This window comes from Babylonia areolata, chromosome 11, assembly GCF_041734735.1.
Source record: "Babylonia areolata isolate BAREFJ2019XMU chromosome 11, ASM4173473v1, whole genome shotgun sequence".
Lineage (NCBI taxonomy): Eukaryota > Metazoa > Mollusca > Gastropoda > Neogastropoda > Buccinidae > Babylonia > Babylonia areolata.
In genome coordinates this window covers 30,025,879-30,045,878 of record NC_134886.1, presented here as the reverse complement: position 1 = coordinate 30,045,878, position 20,000 = coordinate 30,025,879, and the positions used below count along the sequence as shown (strand labels likewise).

The 20,000-nt window shown below is 41.9% G+C and overlaps 1 protein-coding gene across 17 annotated transcripts in view; it reads right to left on the bottom strand.

Annotated features, from left to right (window-relative positions):
- Positions 1 to 20,000, bottom strand: part of LOC143287646 (uncharacterized) — a 378,570-nt gene that overhangs the window by 25,487 nt on the left and 333,083 nt on the right. For 5 of the 17 annotated variants that reach the window (XM_076595773.1, XM_076595775.1, XM_076595774.1 and 2 more), the window contains 5 exons: positions 19,347 to 19,475; positions 16,672 to 16,803; positions 15,578 to 15,616; positions 12,479 to 12,589; positions 8,924 to 8,992 (listed from right to left, as the gene is read on the bottom strand). In XM_076595773.1, the coding sequence (XP_076451888.1) occupies positions 8,924 to 8,992; positions 12,479 to 12,589; positions 15,578 to 15,616; positions 16,672 to 16,803; positions 19,347 to 19,475 (480 nt within the window). The remainder of the gene's footprint in view (positions 1 to 8,923; positions 8,993 to 12,478; positions 12,590 to 15,577; positions 15,617 to 16,671; positions 16,804 to 19,346; positions 19,476 to 20,000) is intronic. The other 12 variants (XM_076595778.1, XM_076595779.1, XM_076595782.1 and 9 more) reach the window with 8 other exon arrangements.

Genomic DNA, 20,000 nt, shown 5'->3' with positions numbered 1-20,000 from the left:
TACATACATCCATGCATGCACACAAATGCCCATTATAATTCCCCTACCTCATTCCCCTGCCCACTCACACACACACACACACACACACACACACACACACACACACACATTCACACTGTCTCTCACTCTTTCTCATCAAATTAAGGTTTCGTAATGTAATCAAGACGACATATTACCTGTTAGGGTCGAACAGTTCCACTAATTAGAATAATGGGAACTTTGCTCTACAAGTAAATCTGACGCTATCACCCAAAACGAAACACTACTTTGGATTAAATAAAACAGAGGGGAACCTCTGCAACAGAAAGGGGATGAAACAAATTAGAAAAACCGACCAATTGGATGGCTTTTAATTAGGTCAACTGCGGTTTTTGTCAGAGACCAACCATTTTCTTTGCTAGGGTGAAAAACGCTGGACATGACTAATGGAAGATTAAAGGCTGTAATCATATCATGAAGGGGTTTGAAATGTAAATGTGTATCTGGACATTCGAGCAAAAAATGTGGGATGTCAAGGGTCTTACCACAAATACATAGTGGTGACGGTTTCAAAAATCTGCATAACCATGCATTAGTTCTTAGCCTGTGTGTCAAGTTTCTTGTGGAAATTGATCCTGGGGGGTTCGTGCCTTTTCTTGTTGGAAGAGAGAGATCCCACCAAAGCTTCTTTTTTGAGTTTTCTAAGAACTGTTTCTGTCTGAAATTCCAGATATATGTTGAGAGAATAGTACAAGCTTCAGAAACAGAAATAGGAATATTGTGAGTGATTGAATCTGAATTGTTCGATGCCGCTTCCTTGGCACAAAAATCGGCCATTTCGTTGCCACGAAGATTAGAATGTCCAGGAACCCACAAGAGTGAAATGTCGGAGCCTCGCATAATTAACTGGTGGATTAAATACAAAATTTCGTACATAATATCTGCTCGTTCAGATGAAGATTGATTATTTAAAGCCATCAATGCTGATTTTGAATCAGACAGTATAAGGATTTTTGCAGGCACAAGAGGCATATCACTAAAAAAGGTGAAAGCCATCAGAATTGCAAACAATTCAGCAGTAAAAATTGAACAACCTTTAGTTAAGTGGAATCTCTTTTTAATGTTAAGCTCGGGGATTACAAAAGCGGCTCCAACTTCAGAGTTACTACTAATTGATCCATCTGTGAAAACACGGAGGTAATATTTGAAACGTGTATGAATTAGTTCTTTGGCCCGAGAGGCAATAATGAGTGGACTGTCACTCTTTTTTAATTGTCCATATGTAAAAATAATATTTGCTTGCTCAGTCAGCCAAGGCGGATGAAAACAATTCGGAATTTTCGCAATCTGGGAAAGAGGCAGACTGCAACTCTCAAAGACTGACTTAGTAAAATCGAACAAGGACGTGTATACAGCTTTGTTACGAATTTCTCTACAGATGTACGTTTCTTCATCAATTTCAGAGACAACCGAATTTGGAACAGCTCTAGCCCTTACCATGTAGTTACAGGCACATAATTTCCTGTGTTCAGGTAATGGCAAAACACCAGCTTCTTTGTACGTTTTGTCGATTGAAGCCCATCGCGGTAACCCAAGTGCAATCTTAAAAGCTAAGGAATCAATACTTGTCAGTTTATGAAGATCAGAGTTTGAAGCAGTGAAATAGATTTCCTGACCATATGATATAATTGAGCGGACTAGTCCCATTGCAGCATTGATCAGATTATTGCCACAATTTATAACAGGGATTCCAGAAAGCACACGTAATAGAGCGATTTTCTTCCTCGCTTTCTCAATAAGGTAGTTTATATGCTTAGTCCAAAAAAGTTTATAATGGAAGATAACACCGAGAAATTTCACCTGTTTATTCGGATATATGATAGTGTCATTTACCTGTATTTTAATAGCATCCCTACCTTCAAATTCAATCAACTTTTTAGTAAATATGACGAAAACAGTCTTTTCAGCAGACAGGAGAAAACCACTTTCCTTCATATATTCCACAATGTTGTCGATGGCATCTTGAAAATGCTTAATAATTTTATTTCGTTTTGATGTATTTTTTGTAATATTACAGTTTACATTCTTCCAGAGAGCTATGTCATCTGCATAAGCTACTAATGTGGCACCATTTGTGTTGATATTTTTCATATCATAAAGCATTAGTGAAAACAGAGTGGGAGAAATTACACTTCCCTGGGGAACACCCATATTGACGGACCTTGATCTGGATAATATACCCCCTAATCTCACCTGGAATGTCCTCTGGGATAAGAATGACTTAAGAAATTTTAGAAATCGACCTCCCAACCCTACTGTATTTGCTTTATGAATCAATTTATAGTGCCACACAGAGTCATAGGCTCTATGAATATCAAAGAAAGTTGCGACCGTGGAGTGACGCTTTGCGAGTGCCTTCTTAACATGAGAAGTTAGATGGACGACATGATCAGTAACACCCCTACCTCTTCTAAAACCAGCCTGGAAAGTAGGTAAAATTCCTTTCTTCTCCAGAAAGTGTTCTAATCTAGTTTTCAAAATTCTTTCAAAAACCTTCCCAAGATGGGGAGTTAACGAAACAGGTCGGTAACTGGAAGGGCTAGATTTAGGTTTTCCTTGTTTGTGAATAGGTACTATGGTTGCTTTCTTCCAATCAGTTGGAAGGATACCAGAATTCCAGCAAATCTGAAAAAAAAACTAACACTCTTTTTAAAAAGATATTTGGAAAATGTCTGATCATGTTGTACGATATTGGATCTGAGCCTGTCGCAACTTTCCCTGACTTAACAGCATTGAGAGCACGGTATAGATCCCCCAGCGTTAGGTCTGCATTAATGTAAGATGCACTGCTATCATTCTTATCCATTTCACAGGGGCAGTTCATATCTTCAAACTGTTTCCTTCTCTTTTGCTCATAGGATGGCAAGTATTCTGTCTGACTCATTTTTGCGAATGTATCCGCAAATAACTCGGCTTTCTCTTCCCTAGTTTTATACACCATATCATTTTCATACAAAGGAGGATCAGGAAGATTATAGACACCCTTTATTTGCTTTATTTCTCCCCACAGTTTTGAAGAGGCAGTTGGGTTGCTAGTACAGTCGTTAATCAGATTTGTGTAGTACATCTTTTTGGCAGCAGCCACTGTTTTATTACTAAAACTATTAGCCTGTTTATACTTGTTGTGCAGTTCTGATACTCTTTCTTTGGATTCGATTTTTCGATACCTATGCCAGTTTTTGAAAGCCTCTGTTTTCTTTTTGACTGCTATTTCACATGAGCTGTTCCACCAAGGATTACCAGACCGTTTTGGATTGGCTATATACTTTACTTTTGGAATTGAACCATCAGCAGCCTTCAGAATAACATTCCTTAGAGACCGATAACAAATTTCTAAATCTTCTTGTGATGTAACATCAGTGTTGAAATTTAAATCAGCAGAGTAATAAGCCAGCATATTACCAAACAGATCCCAGTTTGCTTTCTTTTCATTATATTTCAACCCCATATTATCTTTAATTATGATCTCATGTTTTACAGACAATACCATTTCAACTGGAAGGTGGTCACTCCCCAGTGGTGTTTTGAGAACTTGCCATTCACAGTATGGATTTATATCAGTCGACACCAAAGAAATGTCTATTGAAGAATTTTTTTGATCTGCCCGATCAGCGATTCTTGTTATTGAACCATCATTTAATATAGTTAAGTTAGAATGAACTATGGTATTCGCTAGATATTCATTGTTGGTTGTGAATTCGCAATTTTTGTCCGACCACAAGGCATGGTGCGCATTAAAATCCCCTAGAATTATCCAGCTATGGGATAAATCTAAATCCATTAACCAGTCAGCTTCACCTCTTGAAACTCCATCAGGGTAGTAACAGTTAACTACAATTAATGTTTTATCTAAGACAGAAAGCTCTATAGTTGAAGAATACAAACGTTTGTCTATACTATAACATGGTGGTTTTCTAGCTTTATATATGATTGAATCTGAAATATAGGTTGCAACTTTAACTTTTCCTTTGCGCTCTGTTTCATCAATAACTGGAGGGTAGAAGTAACCCTCTAACTTAGGGAGATTGCTTTTATAACAACTGAGGGACTGGAGGGCAATTATATGATAGTTGTGATCTTGCAGAAAATGGATCAGATAGTCAAAATTACATTTACTTCTACAGTTCCATTGCAAAAAGCGAAATAGGCCTGCGCCACACCCATCATCATTACATCCTGCTGTCTGCATAAGTGAATAGATACATAGAATAAAGAGTATCTGTCTAATGTACTTCAGGAAAAGAAAAAATAAAGACACATTTACCTTACATACAATCATTTGGAATTCACACGGCAATTTGACAATATTGATTTCAGTTCAGAGATGGAGGACGTCATGACGCCCGTTATGGTTTTCATGATGCTGACAAACTGATAAGAAAGGTTTTCCAAAAACGTGATTATACTTCCAAGTACAAAATCAGAAGGATCGGAAATTGCAGACGCTGGTGAGATTGATTCTTTTCTCTGATTGGAGTTGGTCTTCACAAATGTTGGTTGACGTGTATTGACAGGGGTTTTGCAGGATGGTGTTGATTGTTCTGAACAGCTTGATGTTTGATCAGATGCAGACTGCTGTGAGCTGATATGTTTCCGTAATGGTGTTGACTGTTCTGAACAGCTAGATGATTTGCCAGATTTGTTATTTTCTTGTGTGTTGTCAGTTCTATCTTCCAATGTAAACCTGTCCTTGTCTGTCTTGTCTGTCTCCAACGGGTGTTTGGACCCATGTAGTAATTTTCCATGCACGTTCTTGGCAGTTACAGTTGGCGGGATATCCCTGACTGGAGATTTAGTGATGCCATTTCTTAGTGCTAATGCATATGACTTTGGATTATTAGTGGTAGGTTTAATTTTTTCCTCGCCCGCTAGAGACCGGCTGTCTGCGTCTTGGTTCACTGACTGTGCCCGGGCTAGAGCGATGGCTTCAACATATGGCATATGACTGGATGATTTTATTTTACCGGCAAGTACTCTAATTTTATACTCGGGGCAGCCAGGGAAAGAAGCTGCATGATTCCCTTGACAATTCACACATTTTTTGGAATGCGCACAGGTGTGAGCATCATGGCCAGGGAGACCACATCTTCCGCATACTTGTTTGGCTCGGCACGCATTTTTGGTGTGTCCCAAACGGTTGCAGCGGGTGCATCGAAATACCTGTGGGACGTAGGATTTCACCGCGAATGACTGATACCCTAATGAGATTTGCTTCGGAAGACTGCGTGTCAAAAAGGTAATCTTAACGGCGCGCGATTCGCTTCCATCCTTATTTTTTAGTCTTTTCATAGATTTAACATTTGTAAATTCTCTTTGAAGTTCTAAGAGATTGGTTTCCAGGGGGATTGGTTTTATCACCCCTTCAGTAAAAACCTCCGGAACTGAACATTTGATAGTTATGCCAGCCAAACTTTCACATTTTAGAAGTGATTTTTGCTGATCAGCAGAAGTACAACCGATCAGCCACTTACCCGATGACAGCTGTTTTTGACCGAGGATGGGACCAATAGTGTTGTTCCATAATTTTTTACTGAGGATTCCAATACCACTCAGTGTGGCCGATCCCTTTTTTGTGTCCTCCAAAAGGACTGGAAATTGAAACGAAACAGAAGTTTCATTTGACACTGTAGGCCAGGATGACGGCGTGGTCTCCCTGTCACAAGACATATCCTCTGATTTGGACGAACAAGGTGGGGACGATGGAGATGATGACGATGATGAGTTGGACATAGATACATGTTCATCTCTCTCTTTGAGAATTTCTTCAATGAAAAATGATTTTAACCTGTTTATCAGATGTTTTTTCTTCCCATGTTTGGGGAGATTATTTTCAGATAGTAGTTTCTTCAATTGAGAAACTTTGGTCTGATTTAAAAGATCTGGGTTTTCCAGGAATGCATTGAAGGTTGTGACGTTTGACATCACTGCGTCATGTATTAAAAACAAACAAGCAAAATGAATGGATGAATAGATAAATGATATTAATAATAATAAACAAAGTAAAAGGTAAAACTGCAATAGTCCACACTGTCACAAATATCGATACCTAACTTTGTTGAATGTTAGAATTATATTCTGAAACTAAATTTGGTGACAGGAAAGCTAGCTTATTATAGTAAATTTAGAAACCTACTTATATTCACCGAAAATAAATCTAATATATCCTCAACATGTCACAGTCTTCTCTTCAACATACACAGGCACACCAATACATCACGTCTGTAAAATTAACAGATTCAAATGTTAAATGTTCAGGCTCCGGCTGCCCCAAGTCGGTAGCAAGGTCGGCGACGTTTAATTTAGTGAATGTTGTCACATTTTAAAATGTTATGGGGACCGTTTGTGAAAAAGTACCAAGGAAAACGTGTGTCGACAACTAGACCTGCGGAGTGATAGATCTGTCTGTTTATGTATTGGCGCGTGTGGAGAATCGACGCTGACGGGGGCATCCGACAATTCCGACACTGACATCTCAAGGCTTTGAAATTAGGGATATGTTCATTTCAGGTATGGTCGTTCATTTCAAGCATTTGACTTGATTGTGGATTTATTTCCGTAGAATCAAAAATCCTCAGAAGATTGGAGAGAGTAGGGGATGCATGGTTTTAGAAACAACAACAACAACAACAAGAACAAAAACAACAACAACAACAACAAAACAAATGTTCATGTCAAGCCTTTGGAAAATTTCGACTGATGTGGGAAAGTGTTTAAATCCAATTTGAATAACGTTAGCCAAAAGTGGTAGCAGTTGCTATTTCAGCTTCAGGCAAATTATTCATTATGACAATTTTGGGTTAGTCTTTCAACGCGCACATCTTTCATTTCCAGCACATTGAGGTGAACACGAGACAACGGCTCATATCAGACAAATGCCTCACTGTGACACTTTGAAACAAAACAATTTGTTCGTGATCGGGAGGGGCTGGTGGACAGGAACATGATATAGCGAAGGTAGGTTGTTAATCACAAACAGCTTCGGCGCAGAACACACACACACACACACACACACACACACACCTTTTACAGGCAAATGACTCAAACATAGGCAAGCGATTAACATAGAATAACATGAATGGGAAAAAAAAAGCATGGAAAAACATAACTTTTGCCACTGGGTGGTTTGCGTGAAGTTGGAAAGTAAAAAGCAAGCGGATGGGAAAAACAAATTTGCGTACTGATGGGGTTAGGAAGGTGGTGTGTGTGTGTGTGTGTGTGTGTGTGTGTGTGTGTGTGTGTGTGTGTGTGCGCGCGCGCGCGCGCGTGAGGGTGGAGGGAAGCTCAGGTGAATCAGCACGGCATGCTAGCTCACGGGAGACACAGTCCGTGGAACGAGGGGTGTCAGAAGCGTTGATTGTGCTTAATAAGCAAAACGAGTGGGTTAGCCAGCATTGACGTGTGTTTGGAGACAGGCTGTGGGGACCGGTGGTTCAGTCAGGCTGTCAGTACACAGCACTGTCATTGTCACACCAAGAGCTAAAAAGACGTGTCAGTAGGGACTGACGCAGCCTAACAAAGTGTTAAAGTGACATGTCATTGTCACAGCCACACCAAGTGTGTTACAGTGACTTGTTTGTGATACAACTACACGGGTAGCGTTAATGTGACATTGGCACTGCCACACTAACTGTGTTAAGGTGTCATGCCATTGGGTATTGACACAGCCTCGCAAAAATGTGTGAAGTGACATGTTATCGATACTGTCGTATGAATGCTAGCGTGATATGTCACTGCCACCGTCACATGACATGTATCATGGTGAAATGACATTGCCACAATACATGTGCTATGGTGACTTGTCACTGGCACTGCCATAAGAAGTGTGTTAATGTGACGTCATTGATATAGCCATAAGAAGTTAAGGTGACATGCTGACACTGCTACAATGTGTGTTAAGGTGACATGTCAATGAGACTGTCATAAGAAGTTAAGGTGATATGCAGATGAGTATTGACACTGCCATAAGAAGTGTGTTAAGACGACACGTCGTTGACACTGCCATAAGAAGTGTGTTAAGGTGATATGTCATTGGGTATTGACACTGCCAGATGAAGTGTGTCAAGATGACATGTCATTTACAATGCCATAAGAAGTTGTTATGTCATTGCATATCGACACTACCATGTGTGTTAAGGTGACATGTCACTGACACTGCAATAAGAAGTGTGTTAAGGTGATATGTCATTGGGCATTGACACTGCCATAAGAAGTGTGTTAAGGTGATATGTCGCTTTCACTGCCAAAGAAGTATGTTAATGTGATACGTCGTTAACACTGCCATAAAATCTGTGTTAATCGTTGCCATAGCAAAAACGTGTTAGGTGACATGTCATTGATACTGCCATTAGAAGTGCGTTAATGTGACATGTCGTTAACACTGCCATAACAACTGTGTTATTCATTGCCATAACAAAAACGTGTTACGTTGACATGTCAATGACACTGCTATAAAAAGTATGTTAATGTGTCGCTTTGACATTGCCATAAGAAGTTAAATTGATATGTGTTGGGTATTGACACTGCCATACGAAGTGTGTTTAGGTGACAATTCGCTGACATTGACATACGAAGTTGTTAATGTGATATGTAATGGGATATTAACATTGCCATAAGGAATGTGTTAAGGTGACATGTCATTGGGTATTGAGACTGTCATATGAAGTGTATTAAGTTGATATGTCATGGACACCACCATTAGAAGTGTTAAGTGTGTCACTGACACTGCCATGTCAAGAGCGTTAGTGGGGTAGGTAGGTAGGGTGCAGGTTTAGTCAGGCTCTGGGTTAGTGGGCAACGGCACTGCCACATGTTAAAAGTGACATGTCAGTAACACTGCCACATGTCAAAAGTGACATGTCAGTGACACTGCCACATGCCGTCCAACCTTTGTCGCTGTCTCCTGATCCCGGGCCAGTGTCTATCACCTCAAGCGCACTGTCCGCCTGCACGTTGGCTACACGACAAACACCAATCAATCAACGTATACATAGTGACAGATATAATCGGTGGCACATCAGTTTATACAGATATTACTACAGCAGGAACAGGAACATGTTCAATGTATACGATGACAGATATTACTACAGCAGGAACAGGAACATGTTCAATATATACAATGACGGATATTACTACAGCAGGAACACGAACATGTTCAAACAATAATGATATTCAATGGTTGATTGTACCATAACGAAAATGCATTACGGAATGAACACGCACACTCTCCAAACGATGAACGCAGCAAAGCTTTGTGACAAATCATTACAATACAAGCACACACACACATACACACAGAGGCACACGCACACTCACACAAACACACAGATACAGACACTGTATATGCGTGTGTGTGCGTGCGTGCTTTTGTGTGTGTGTGTGTGTGTGTGTGTGTGTGTGTGTGTGTGTGTGTGTGTGTGTGTGTGTGTGTTCAAAGGCAGAGATACAGTGCACAGACAGACAGGAAGAAACATGACCTGTAGAAAGCTTCAAAGATCAGTGACAAGACATAACAGTTTCCTGAACTGAGGCCATCTGCCCATGTCAATGGGGATCAGCGGGACGCGGATGGCAATCAAACAGCAGCGAAGAACGTTCATTCACATTACACACCATAAATCATGGTATAATGTCCCTTCATGTAGCACGATGTGATGGTACAGATAACACAGAACTGAGGAAAATTATTTCAAGAGGAAAACCAGTCACGTTTTGCTGCAGTGGCTGGCCGGATCATGAAGAAAACAACCCGGACTGTCGTTGGCGGGACGTGGTGGCGGTCTCCATTATCTCCATTATTGGGGATTGAGGGTGGAGGGGGGAGGGGGGCGGGCGTGGAGGATAGGAGGAGGGCGGATGGACGCTCACTCAGTCTGGCTCCGCGACTAAGCCATTTTTGTTTTCAGCAGGGGGCTTAGTTTGTGGCGTTCTTAGTACGTTAAATCAGAACAAGCACTACTGAACACCACCGAAGTGACTCAGCAGCAGTTCAGGGTCTCCAGATTGACGAGACCTAACAGCGATGGTATCCTGTGAACCCAGGTGTGGCTGTGCATGGGGGACTCGGCATGAGTAGCGTGAGAGTAATGCCACCGAAATAGAGCAAATTAATGATGGGACAGCAACAGAAGACGAAGACGAAGACGAAGAAGAAGAAAACGCTTTGGAGATTCAAACAAGGGTTTGACAGAAGCGGGAGGACAAGCTGGAGGAGACAGAGAAGAGGAAAGCCAGTGACTGCTCAACGCGTCACAACCAACGGGGATTCCCACAGACACGTCATAAGGAGATAGAAGAAGTGGGAGGACAGTGACTGCTGAACGCATCACAACCAACGGGGATTCCCAGAGACACGGCATGAGGAGACAGAGGAAGAGGAAAAACAGTGCTTGAAGCATCACAACTGGCGGGGATTCCCAGAGACATGGCATAAGGAGACATAAGGGTGAAAACAGTGACTGCTTAACGCATCACAACCAACGGGGATTGCCAGAGACACGGCATGAGGAGATAGAGGAAGCGGAAAACTAGTGACTGCTGAAAGCATCACAACTAGTTGGGGGATTCCTAGAGGAGCGGCATAAGGAGATAGAGGAAGCGGAGAACCAGTGACTGTTGAACGCATCACAGCCAACGGGGATTCCCAGAGGAACGGCACATAGTTCCATGCACCTGCGATCGAAAGGGAAAACGAAGGATCAACATGAAAATCAAACCTTTGACGAGGTTAGGCTCATAGCATTTCATGGACAACGGGGCAGTGAATTCACACCCAATAAGTCAAGGGCTCAGCATAGGTAGTCTGGGCCCAGTCCTCCCCTTCCGCCATTTTAACCTTCCCCTACCAAAGTCAGGTACCCGTTCACACCTGGGTGGAGTGAGTAAGGAAAATCAGAGCAAAGCACCTTTCTCAAGGACACAGCACCATGACGGGGCCACCAGCCCTGATGACAGGTGAACACTGGATCAGAAGTCCAAAGGTTTTTGCTTCAGCGATGTGGGTAGCTGTAGCTAAAATGTGAAGCAAGTCGTGGATAATTTTAGCTGCTTGTGATGGGCAAACTTGATACCATCTGATGAAATATCAGTCATCAAAGAAAAGCGCTCTGACAGTAATGGTACGCTGACGCTGAGCAGTCAGGGTGCTGCCAGAAGAAGAACTGTGCAGGAACTGCAGGGATTCATAGCACTGTAGGCTGTAGATATGGAACTCGGCAAAATATCACCTGACACAGATGTCCTGGTACTGAGAGATACCTGTCCGGGTGTTGATGATTTTCAAATAGTATATCTATTCGGAATATGTCAAAATACACCACAGTCATAGATAAACGGGACAATAGGAAATGCACGTGCATTGTGAGTGCATGGCGGTGTCTTCACTGTGTTGATGGCTCTCTGCCAAATGTCACCTGGACACGCTGCAGACACACGTGATTCTCACAACCATCTGTCCAGGTGACATTCACTTGGCACCTGTCGTCAGTACGCTGAACAAAGTCAGGCTAGTCTTCCTGCAAGCGCTGTGAGATACCTGTCACACTTCGTCATCACGGCAGAGCTGAGCCACGTGTCTTACCAACAACCACCTGTTAAGTTCAGGTGTTGATGTGTAAATGTGACCTGCTGTCAGTGTTGTTACACCACCACTTTCACCGGTAGATAACAACTTCTTAACCTACCACCCGATATGACGACACAAAACAAAGCAACACACACGTCTACCTATGCGAATGTCGATGATTGCCTGTCATCGCAAGACACAAAAACACCAATAGCGATGCAGGAGTGGATAGTTACCTGCCATCACTAGACAAAAAATCACGAGTAAGGTGTGTATTGTCACCTGTCATGACAAGACACAAACACCAATACCTGTGATGGTGTGGATAGTTATATCTGTTATCACTAGACAAAAACACGGGTACCTTGGCAGGTGCGTGTAGTCACCTGTCAAGACACAAACACCACTACCTGGGCTGGTTTGGATTGATATACCCACCTGTCGCCACTGGACAAAAACACGGGTACCTTGGCAGGTCTATAATATAGTCACCTGTCATCACAAGACATAAACATCAATACCTGTGCTAGTGTAGATAGTTATACCTACCTGTCACCACTACACAAAAAACACGGGTTCCTTGGCAGGTGTGTACTGTCACCTGTCATCAAAAGGCACAAACACCAATACCTGTGCTAGTGTGGATAGTTATGCCTACCTGTCACTACTAGACCAAAAAACACGGGTACCTTGGGAGGTGTGTACAGTCACCTGTCATCACAAGGCACAAACACGAATACCTACGAAGGTGTGGATACCTGTCATCACTAAACAAAAATAACACGGGGAACCTTGACAGGTGTATAATCATACAGTCACCTGTCACCACAAGACAAACACGGGTACCCTTGCAGGCGTATCGGGGGGATGGATAGTTACCTGCTTCCAGTTCCTGCAAGGCCTGAGCCTTGTCCTTCAGCATGCGGCGACCTCCCTTGTTGCGTCCTCCTTTGCGCCTACCCTCCCTATACTTTTTCCCCTTGCGGCGAGCTACATGCAAGCAAAGCAAACAAGCCAGCGAAGCTCGGTCAGTGGGTGGACAGACAGGTAAAGGGGGTGCGGGGGGGCATGCTGGGCTGGTGGTCAGCCTGCCTTCCTGCACACTGGTCAACATCACTCAGTGTCCAGTGGTCAGCATGTATGTATGTATGTACACCTGGTAAGTCTGTGTCGGTCGGTGTGGTCCGGTGGTCACTGGTACGAACACACGTCTACACGCACCTGCCTGCAATACTGTTACACTCCCTTGTAAAAGTGAAGTATATCATTTATCTATGAATCAGTACGGTATTTCGTTAACAGCAACAACAACAACAACAACAATAATAATAATAATAATAATAATAATAATATATAAAAGCAGTGAGTGTAACTCCATTGTCTAAATTAGTGATTGACAAGTAAGGTTGTGTACATTTGTCAACAAGTAAATATGTAACAGATTAAAGTTATCCTACACAACACATAAACGTTTTTGAATGAGCTACATGGTTTGGAAGTTACCATAGAAACCAATGATCTACAAGAGAGCTTTGCACACTCACAAACATGTAAATATTCCAAAGAATATGTATACAGCTTACACATTTAGTAAAAAGCATTTTTAAAAAGATCTACATGAATTTGTTTTTAAAAAGCAAATTAGGTCACTATAATACGACAGTGGTGTACAAGTAAGCTTGCACAGTTGCCAGAATGAATTATTGGCAAGTTAGCTTGTATCATCTAGTTGGTAAAAGCACCTCCAGTAAGTTACAAGATCACTCGCACGATCCCAAACATAACGGTGCAGTGCGAGCCAACCACTCACTGCCAAGTCCAGTTTTGCATATCACTTCATTAGTCAACACTTGTTAACAATTCCTAAAAGGTCTTACTCAAACACCTGCACTCGTGATAACATCATACCCTTATCCGGATGAAAATCATGCTGATTTGTCACTTCTTAAAATCTGTCCACAATACTCGTCATAAAACGACAACTATACTCATACATCGACGACTATAATCGTCATACATCGACGACTATACTCGTCATACAATGACAAAGGAGCACATGGAAATGTCACGGCTTGGTTCCTCACGCACAGGTCCACTGTGGTCAACCAGTTCTTAGTCACATTGTCACACGGTCTGACCGCCGCGAAAGCAGAACAATTCCAGCCATTCATGCTGTTCTGTGGACGCTTTTCATGCCAGGTGCAAGTTGGAGAAGGTAACAAAAAGGAAAGGAAAGAGGTAAGCAAGGTCTGGAACACTTCGTTATTCGTCCCCAGTGTCAGAGTCACTGCACACGATGTCACTGTTCACTGTTCCTCTCCATGTCATTGAAATGATCGTCCTGACGTGTGCAGTGATCATACACGTCGGTGTCTTTGTCTGTGTTTATATAAGTCAAATGCCTGATAATTACGTTATCAGCTTCTTCAGATTTCGAAGTATTAATCATAAGCTGGAAATAGAAACAGGGAGACACAAAGGCATACCGCGAGAGTTACGGCTTTGTAAGGTTTGTGACATGTCTGTGATTGGTGATGAGTTTCATTTTATAATGGAATGTCCCGATTATGATCAGTTACGAAATAGATATGTTCCTAAAAATATTTGTCTCCAAAATCGGTTTTTAATTTTTGTAATATGCTCAAAGGAGGCAAAAACGTCCATTTTAGCTGTAAGTAATATGATTAGATTTGCAAATGTTGCCTTGTTATACTTTTGGAGTTAAAAGACATTTGTGTTTTCTCAACTTTTATGTGACATTGTTGTGTATTTTGAAATGTTTGTTCTGGGTATGAAAAGTTTATTTTGTAGTAATCCTCCATACTCCAATAGGAGTGAAAGGATAATTAAAACTTGAAACTTGAAACTTGATCATACACGTCGGTGTCTTTGTCTGTGTTTAGTTCTCACTATCTTTGAAGGAATAATTGTATCTGATGCTTTTAAGTCTTTGTGTCCAGTGTACTTCTGAGTATTGTAGTGATCAACGTCCTTGCATTCATCGCCTTTGTTATCATTATCATCATCATTATTACTATCATAAAGTATTCATATAGCAATGAATCGTGTGCACACAGCATTTTTACACACTTCGTTCACTTACAGTGTGTCTCAGCATTGAAGGTTTTTGTGTCTGACGACCTTGTATGCAGTTTGCATTCCACACCTGTGTGTTTGTATTTATGCAGATGTTTTATGTTTTAGTGTCTGTAGTCAACATCCCTGTCGTTTTATTTCTATTAATTGTTTTTGTCCATCTCTTTATAATCACTGTCCTCAGCCATGTTCTTGTTTTAACATTCTCGCTGATGTTCATGTCCTCGTCCTTATACCCAACGTCCGACTACACAACGTTCATGTATGTTATGTCTTTGTCTTGGTCTTTGTTATTGACTTCCTATACCTTAGATTATCAGTTGTTTGTGTTCTTTATTCAGTTTATTTATTGTCCACGTTGTTGCAATAAGTGGCTTTGTCACTGTCTTTGTATCTAATGTCATTGTCCCATAATTCTGATTCATTTTGTAGCATGTTCCCCTGTCCGACTCTCCCATACATGCAAAGAAATGATTCTGAGCAAAGAAACAGAAAGTTTGCTCTCTCTGTCATTCGCACTCGGCAGCCTGCAATACAGTGCATCATCATCTGCAAACAGCAATGCATTCACCCAGCTCCTCGTTCACACACAGCCTGGTTTAAAGCTCACAGCTCTAAAGCAGCCATCCAGTGTGTCTACTTGGCGATACGTTCGGCATTCTCACAGGCCAGGGTCAGCCTGCCATGGTTAGTACGATCAGCTTGCTCGTTCACTTCATAAATCGCAAGCTGGCTACATCTGTTTGTTTGCAAACATTTTCTCCTTCAGGTCACTTTTGTCGCATAAGGAAACTATGAGAGAGAGAGAGAGCTAAATCCAAAGAAGCCTACATCATATTCAGAAGATAAACAGAAGCCCATGAAGGCGGGCATCATACTCACTGGATGAAGAATCATCCTCGTAACTGTCAACGTCGGTAGCTGTTTTTAAAAATACATGTATATGAAACAAACTGTACCTTTCCATGTCTGCTAGAAGTAACCGCACGCCTATAAAGATCGCAGTGGATAATACTATCCTAACAGTTATAGTAGCATGACCCAATGTCTATTGATGAGTGTTTTCAAATTGCACTACTTAAGTTTATCTTCCACCACCAACCTTTCATTTTGGAATACCATAATGACATCACTTTCAATGTGAGAATTCATCAGCTCCAGTATCTACCATCACCTACATATGTGATGGGGCATTAAAGTCATTTCGTCAACATGATGCAAACATCACTACATTTGAGATGACATATCTGTTTAACAAGAATAATGTTCTCTCACAATGTGACAACTGTCTGTTTTTCGTACCAGCACAGAATTCACACAAGATTACTACCCCCTAATCCCTACGAAGAACAAAGCCATCCTGTTAAGATGGTCTCTGGGTCTGTATGTCTTCACAAAATCAAAGGGATACTATCATGTTCAGATAAATGTGTGTGTGTTCACAACACCCATGGAAGACTGTTCACAGAACATTATCTTTCAACATACAACCTCTATAGCTGGGACATCAGTACTGCCAAAATACTTTAAATCCAGTGGGAACATGTAGTCATGTTTATTTATTTTCAGCTGCATGTATTATTTTTCATTTTATAATAAGTACAAAATGCAGAGACGGGAAGTATTATAATCCCCCCCCCCCCTGAAACTAATAAAAGAATGTTCTGACCTGGTTTCACTACCTGCAGAGTGTCTTTCGCAACAACAAAAAATCACATGATAAATTAACCAAGTTTCTAATTTCTACCTATTCCTCTCAGCGATAGCCCAGAAACACAGAACTCAAAACACACAGTTACCGATGCATATGCACGTCTTCGTAGTAAACCACAGGAAAAGAAATACTCATTTCCCCCAAATATAGCAGGGTCAATAGAAGGAAGACTCTTCAGACAAATCAACAGACATGAGGAGGAAAAATTATCATTGATAATGATCTCCCCTAACAGCACGACCACTCCAGCGGACAGGGTTACCTTTACGGTTGCAGTTGCGTCCCCTCCAGCCAGGCTTGCAGACGCACTCTCCAGTGACGGGGTGGCAGACGGAGTTGTCGTTGCACTCACAAACCCCTCGGCACGACGGACCGAACGACCCTGACGGGCACTCTACAAGCAGGCAAGCAAGCAAGCGTACAACCTGGCCACAGGGCGTGGCTGTGGGTTGGGGGTGGTGTTGGGACCGTGTGTGTGTGTGTGTGTGTGTGTGTGTGTGTGTGTGTGTGTGTGTGTGTGTGTGTGTGTGTGTGTGTGTGTGTGTGTGTGTGTGTGTGTGTGTGTGTGTTTGAGTGTGTGTGTGTGAGTGTGTGTGTGTGTGTTTGTGTGTGTGTGTGCTTATGTGTGTGTATGCGTGCGCACGTGTGTGTGTGTGTATGCGTGCGCACGTGTGTGTGTATGTGTGTGTTTATGTGTGTATGCGTGCGCACGTGTGTGTGTGTGTGTGTGTGTGTGTGTGTGTGTGTGTGTGTGTGTGTGTTGTGTTTGCCTCTGCGTGTATGAGTGCGGGTGTATGTGTGTATTCTGCTGTGCAATGCTGATATGCAGTGATGTTGTGTATTGATGTCAAGGCTCAGAGAGTGGGCAGAACCAAGGCATCGTTAATTATTTTTAATCGCTAGCGTTCTAATGAAGCAGTCAGTGTTAGAGGTCATCATTATGGTGCCTCGCTAGTGGCAAAAGCTGTGCATTTTCAGTTTCAACATCACAAGTTTTCAACTAAGCTTTAACGATCTGACCACACACAAAAAAAAAGAGAAAAAAAAAATGTACATCTTTTGCAGACGGTTTTGTAACCTAATTAAGACAAACCCCATCTTACAACGACACAATGCAATCAGTTACCCATCTCTTTAGCACCACCCAGGTAATGCCAGCCTTAGTCGCTCTATGGAAAACGATCAATACACACTCAGTTACAAGCAAAGTTCGTTAGCTTCTTTGGGAAAGGTGTGCATCAGCTGTCAATAAAAGGTGACCTTGTTAACATACGCACACTAATCGGGAAAAAAAATCCCCAATGCACAGTGCTAAATTATGATTCTACACACGAAAGACAAAAAGAGAGTATTGTACACATTTCAACATCCATTGGCTATTGGATACACATATTAGAGCTTCCTCAAAATTCCCTTGTATATACAACGTATAAATGCATGTATCGTCAAACAAACAAAAATGCTCAGTGGCTACTTTTCATAAGAAATGTATCAACTAGCACTGGATTAGATCATGTCTGGAAAAATCATTTCACTTTTAGTGTCAAAAGATTAAAGTATGCTATATCCAAGAAGCTTGAAAATGAATAATCAAAATTTTGGAAATAGAAACAAAACAGTTCATCTAAATTAGAATTTTACAAGAACGCTGTGACAAATTATAAAACTGAACCGTATTTAAAGAATACAGCAAATACACAACACAGGAAAGCACTATGTTACGAATCAGCGCCGATCCAACAGGGAAGATATAAAAATAAACCGAAAGAACAAATACTGTGTGATTCCTGTAACAGTTTAGAAGGTGCGATTCACCTTTTAGACAATTGTGTAAAATACAATACTTACAGATTCCTAATCAGTATCTGTCGTCCAAATGCAAAGCCTAGTGAATTGATCCTTCTAACAGAATTACAGCCAAGGCTGACGAAATTTGTTCACGAATGTTTTTTTTCTTCTTAATAAGCTCATGTTTATATTTCATTGTGTCTTATAAACTTTAAGGTTTTATGACAATAAAAAGCATTCTATTATATTCTATTCCACCGAATGTTGTGCTTGGCAGAGAAGCAGAACTACTCCTGTTAGACAGCCTCAAAGAACTTGGTTGTTCTTGAATACTTCGTCCTGACTGAATGATGAATACATTCATTTAAAGACGGAACGAAAGACAGTAAAACATAGTGCTGGTGAATGTCTTACAGTCGACGGCACATGGGTCATGTCTGTCGGTTTCCAAAGGAACTGACAATGCGCGTGATATTGGGATCCTTTGTTGCTTAAACACTTGCATTCACTGACGAAAATATTCGGTAGCAGTCAATGGATTGAGCTTCCATCAACGTGTGTGTGTGTGTGTGTGTGTGTGTGTGTGTGTGTGTGTGTGTGTGTGTGTGTGTGTGTGTGTGTGTGTGTGTGTGTGTGTGTGCGCGCGTGTGCATTCTGGTCAGCTGCTTGCCTTTGAAGAACCACTCAGTTGGCAGTGGATATAATCAACGTCACGTTTCCTATAACTTCACACTTTCTTCATGCTTCAGTTCTACAGACTGTGTGGCTGGAATTGTTAGATACCCGTGTTCAGTAACCCTCTGTTGATTTCTAGAAGGGGGGGGGGGGGTGAGGGTCGGGGTTATGGGTTGTGGATCGAAAGACAGGGAAAGGGGGGCGGTGGTGGAGGGAGTTGTGTTGGGTGGGGTGGTGTAGGAGGGAGGGGGAAGAGAAAGGTGGTGGGAGGAAAGTCATCACTCATGGAGCATTGGAAAGAGAGAATGGGCAGCACAGCGACAGAAACAATTCCTGTACTGTAGAACAATTTGTTCTGTATAAAAAATATATATATAAAAAACACAAACATCGCACAGTATCGTGGTGAATACCACCCAGAACCCCACAGCAGTGAGGGCGGGGCGGCACCACCACCACTAGCACGTGACTTACTTTTCTCGCACGAGCTTCCTGTGAGGCCTGGAGGACACTCGCACTGACCGTTGACATGGTAACAGGGGTCGCCTAGGGTGCAGTTGCACTTTTCCTGACACTGAAACCCGTAGCTGCCGAAGGAACATGCTGAAAGAAGAGGGCACAGTGGGTATTATTTTGCGCGGTATTGCTGTGCGTATGAAGATTAAGACACTTGCGTTCCGCTGTGTTCTTATTGCTATGCGTATGAAGATTAAGACACTTGCGTTCCGCTGTGTAGAAAACAGACAGACACACACACACACACACACACACACACACACACAAAAAAAAAACAACAACAAAAAAACCCAAAAAACAAAACCACCACCACCACCACCAACAACAACAACAACAACAACACACACACACACACACACGCACACACACATAAAACACACACACCACACAGAAACACACACACACACACACACACACACACACACACACACACACACACACACCAAAAAAAAAACAACAACCAACAACAACAAAAAAACCCACATACACACACCACTACTACTACAATTCATTCCAACTACCCAAACACCCCCCCCCCCACCCCCCCACCCCCACCCGCCTACACGCACACCCAGCCACACTCTGACTCCACCCATTCCTCAAGTCCCCAGT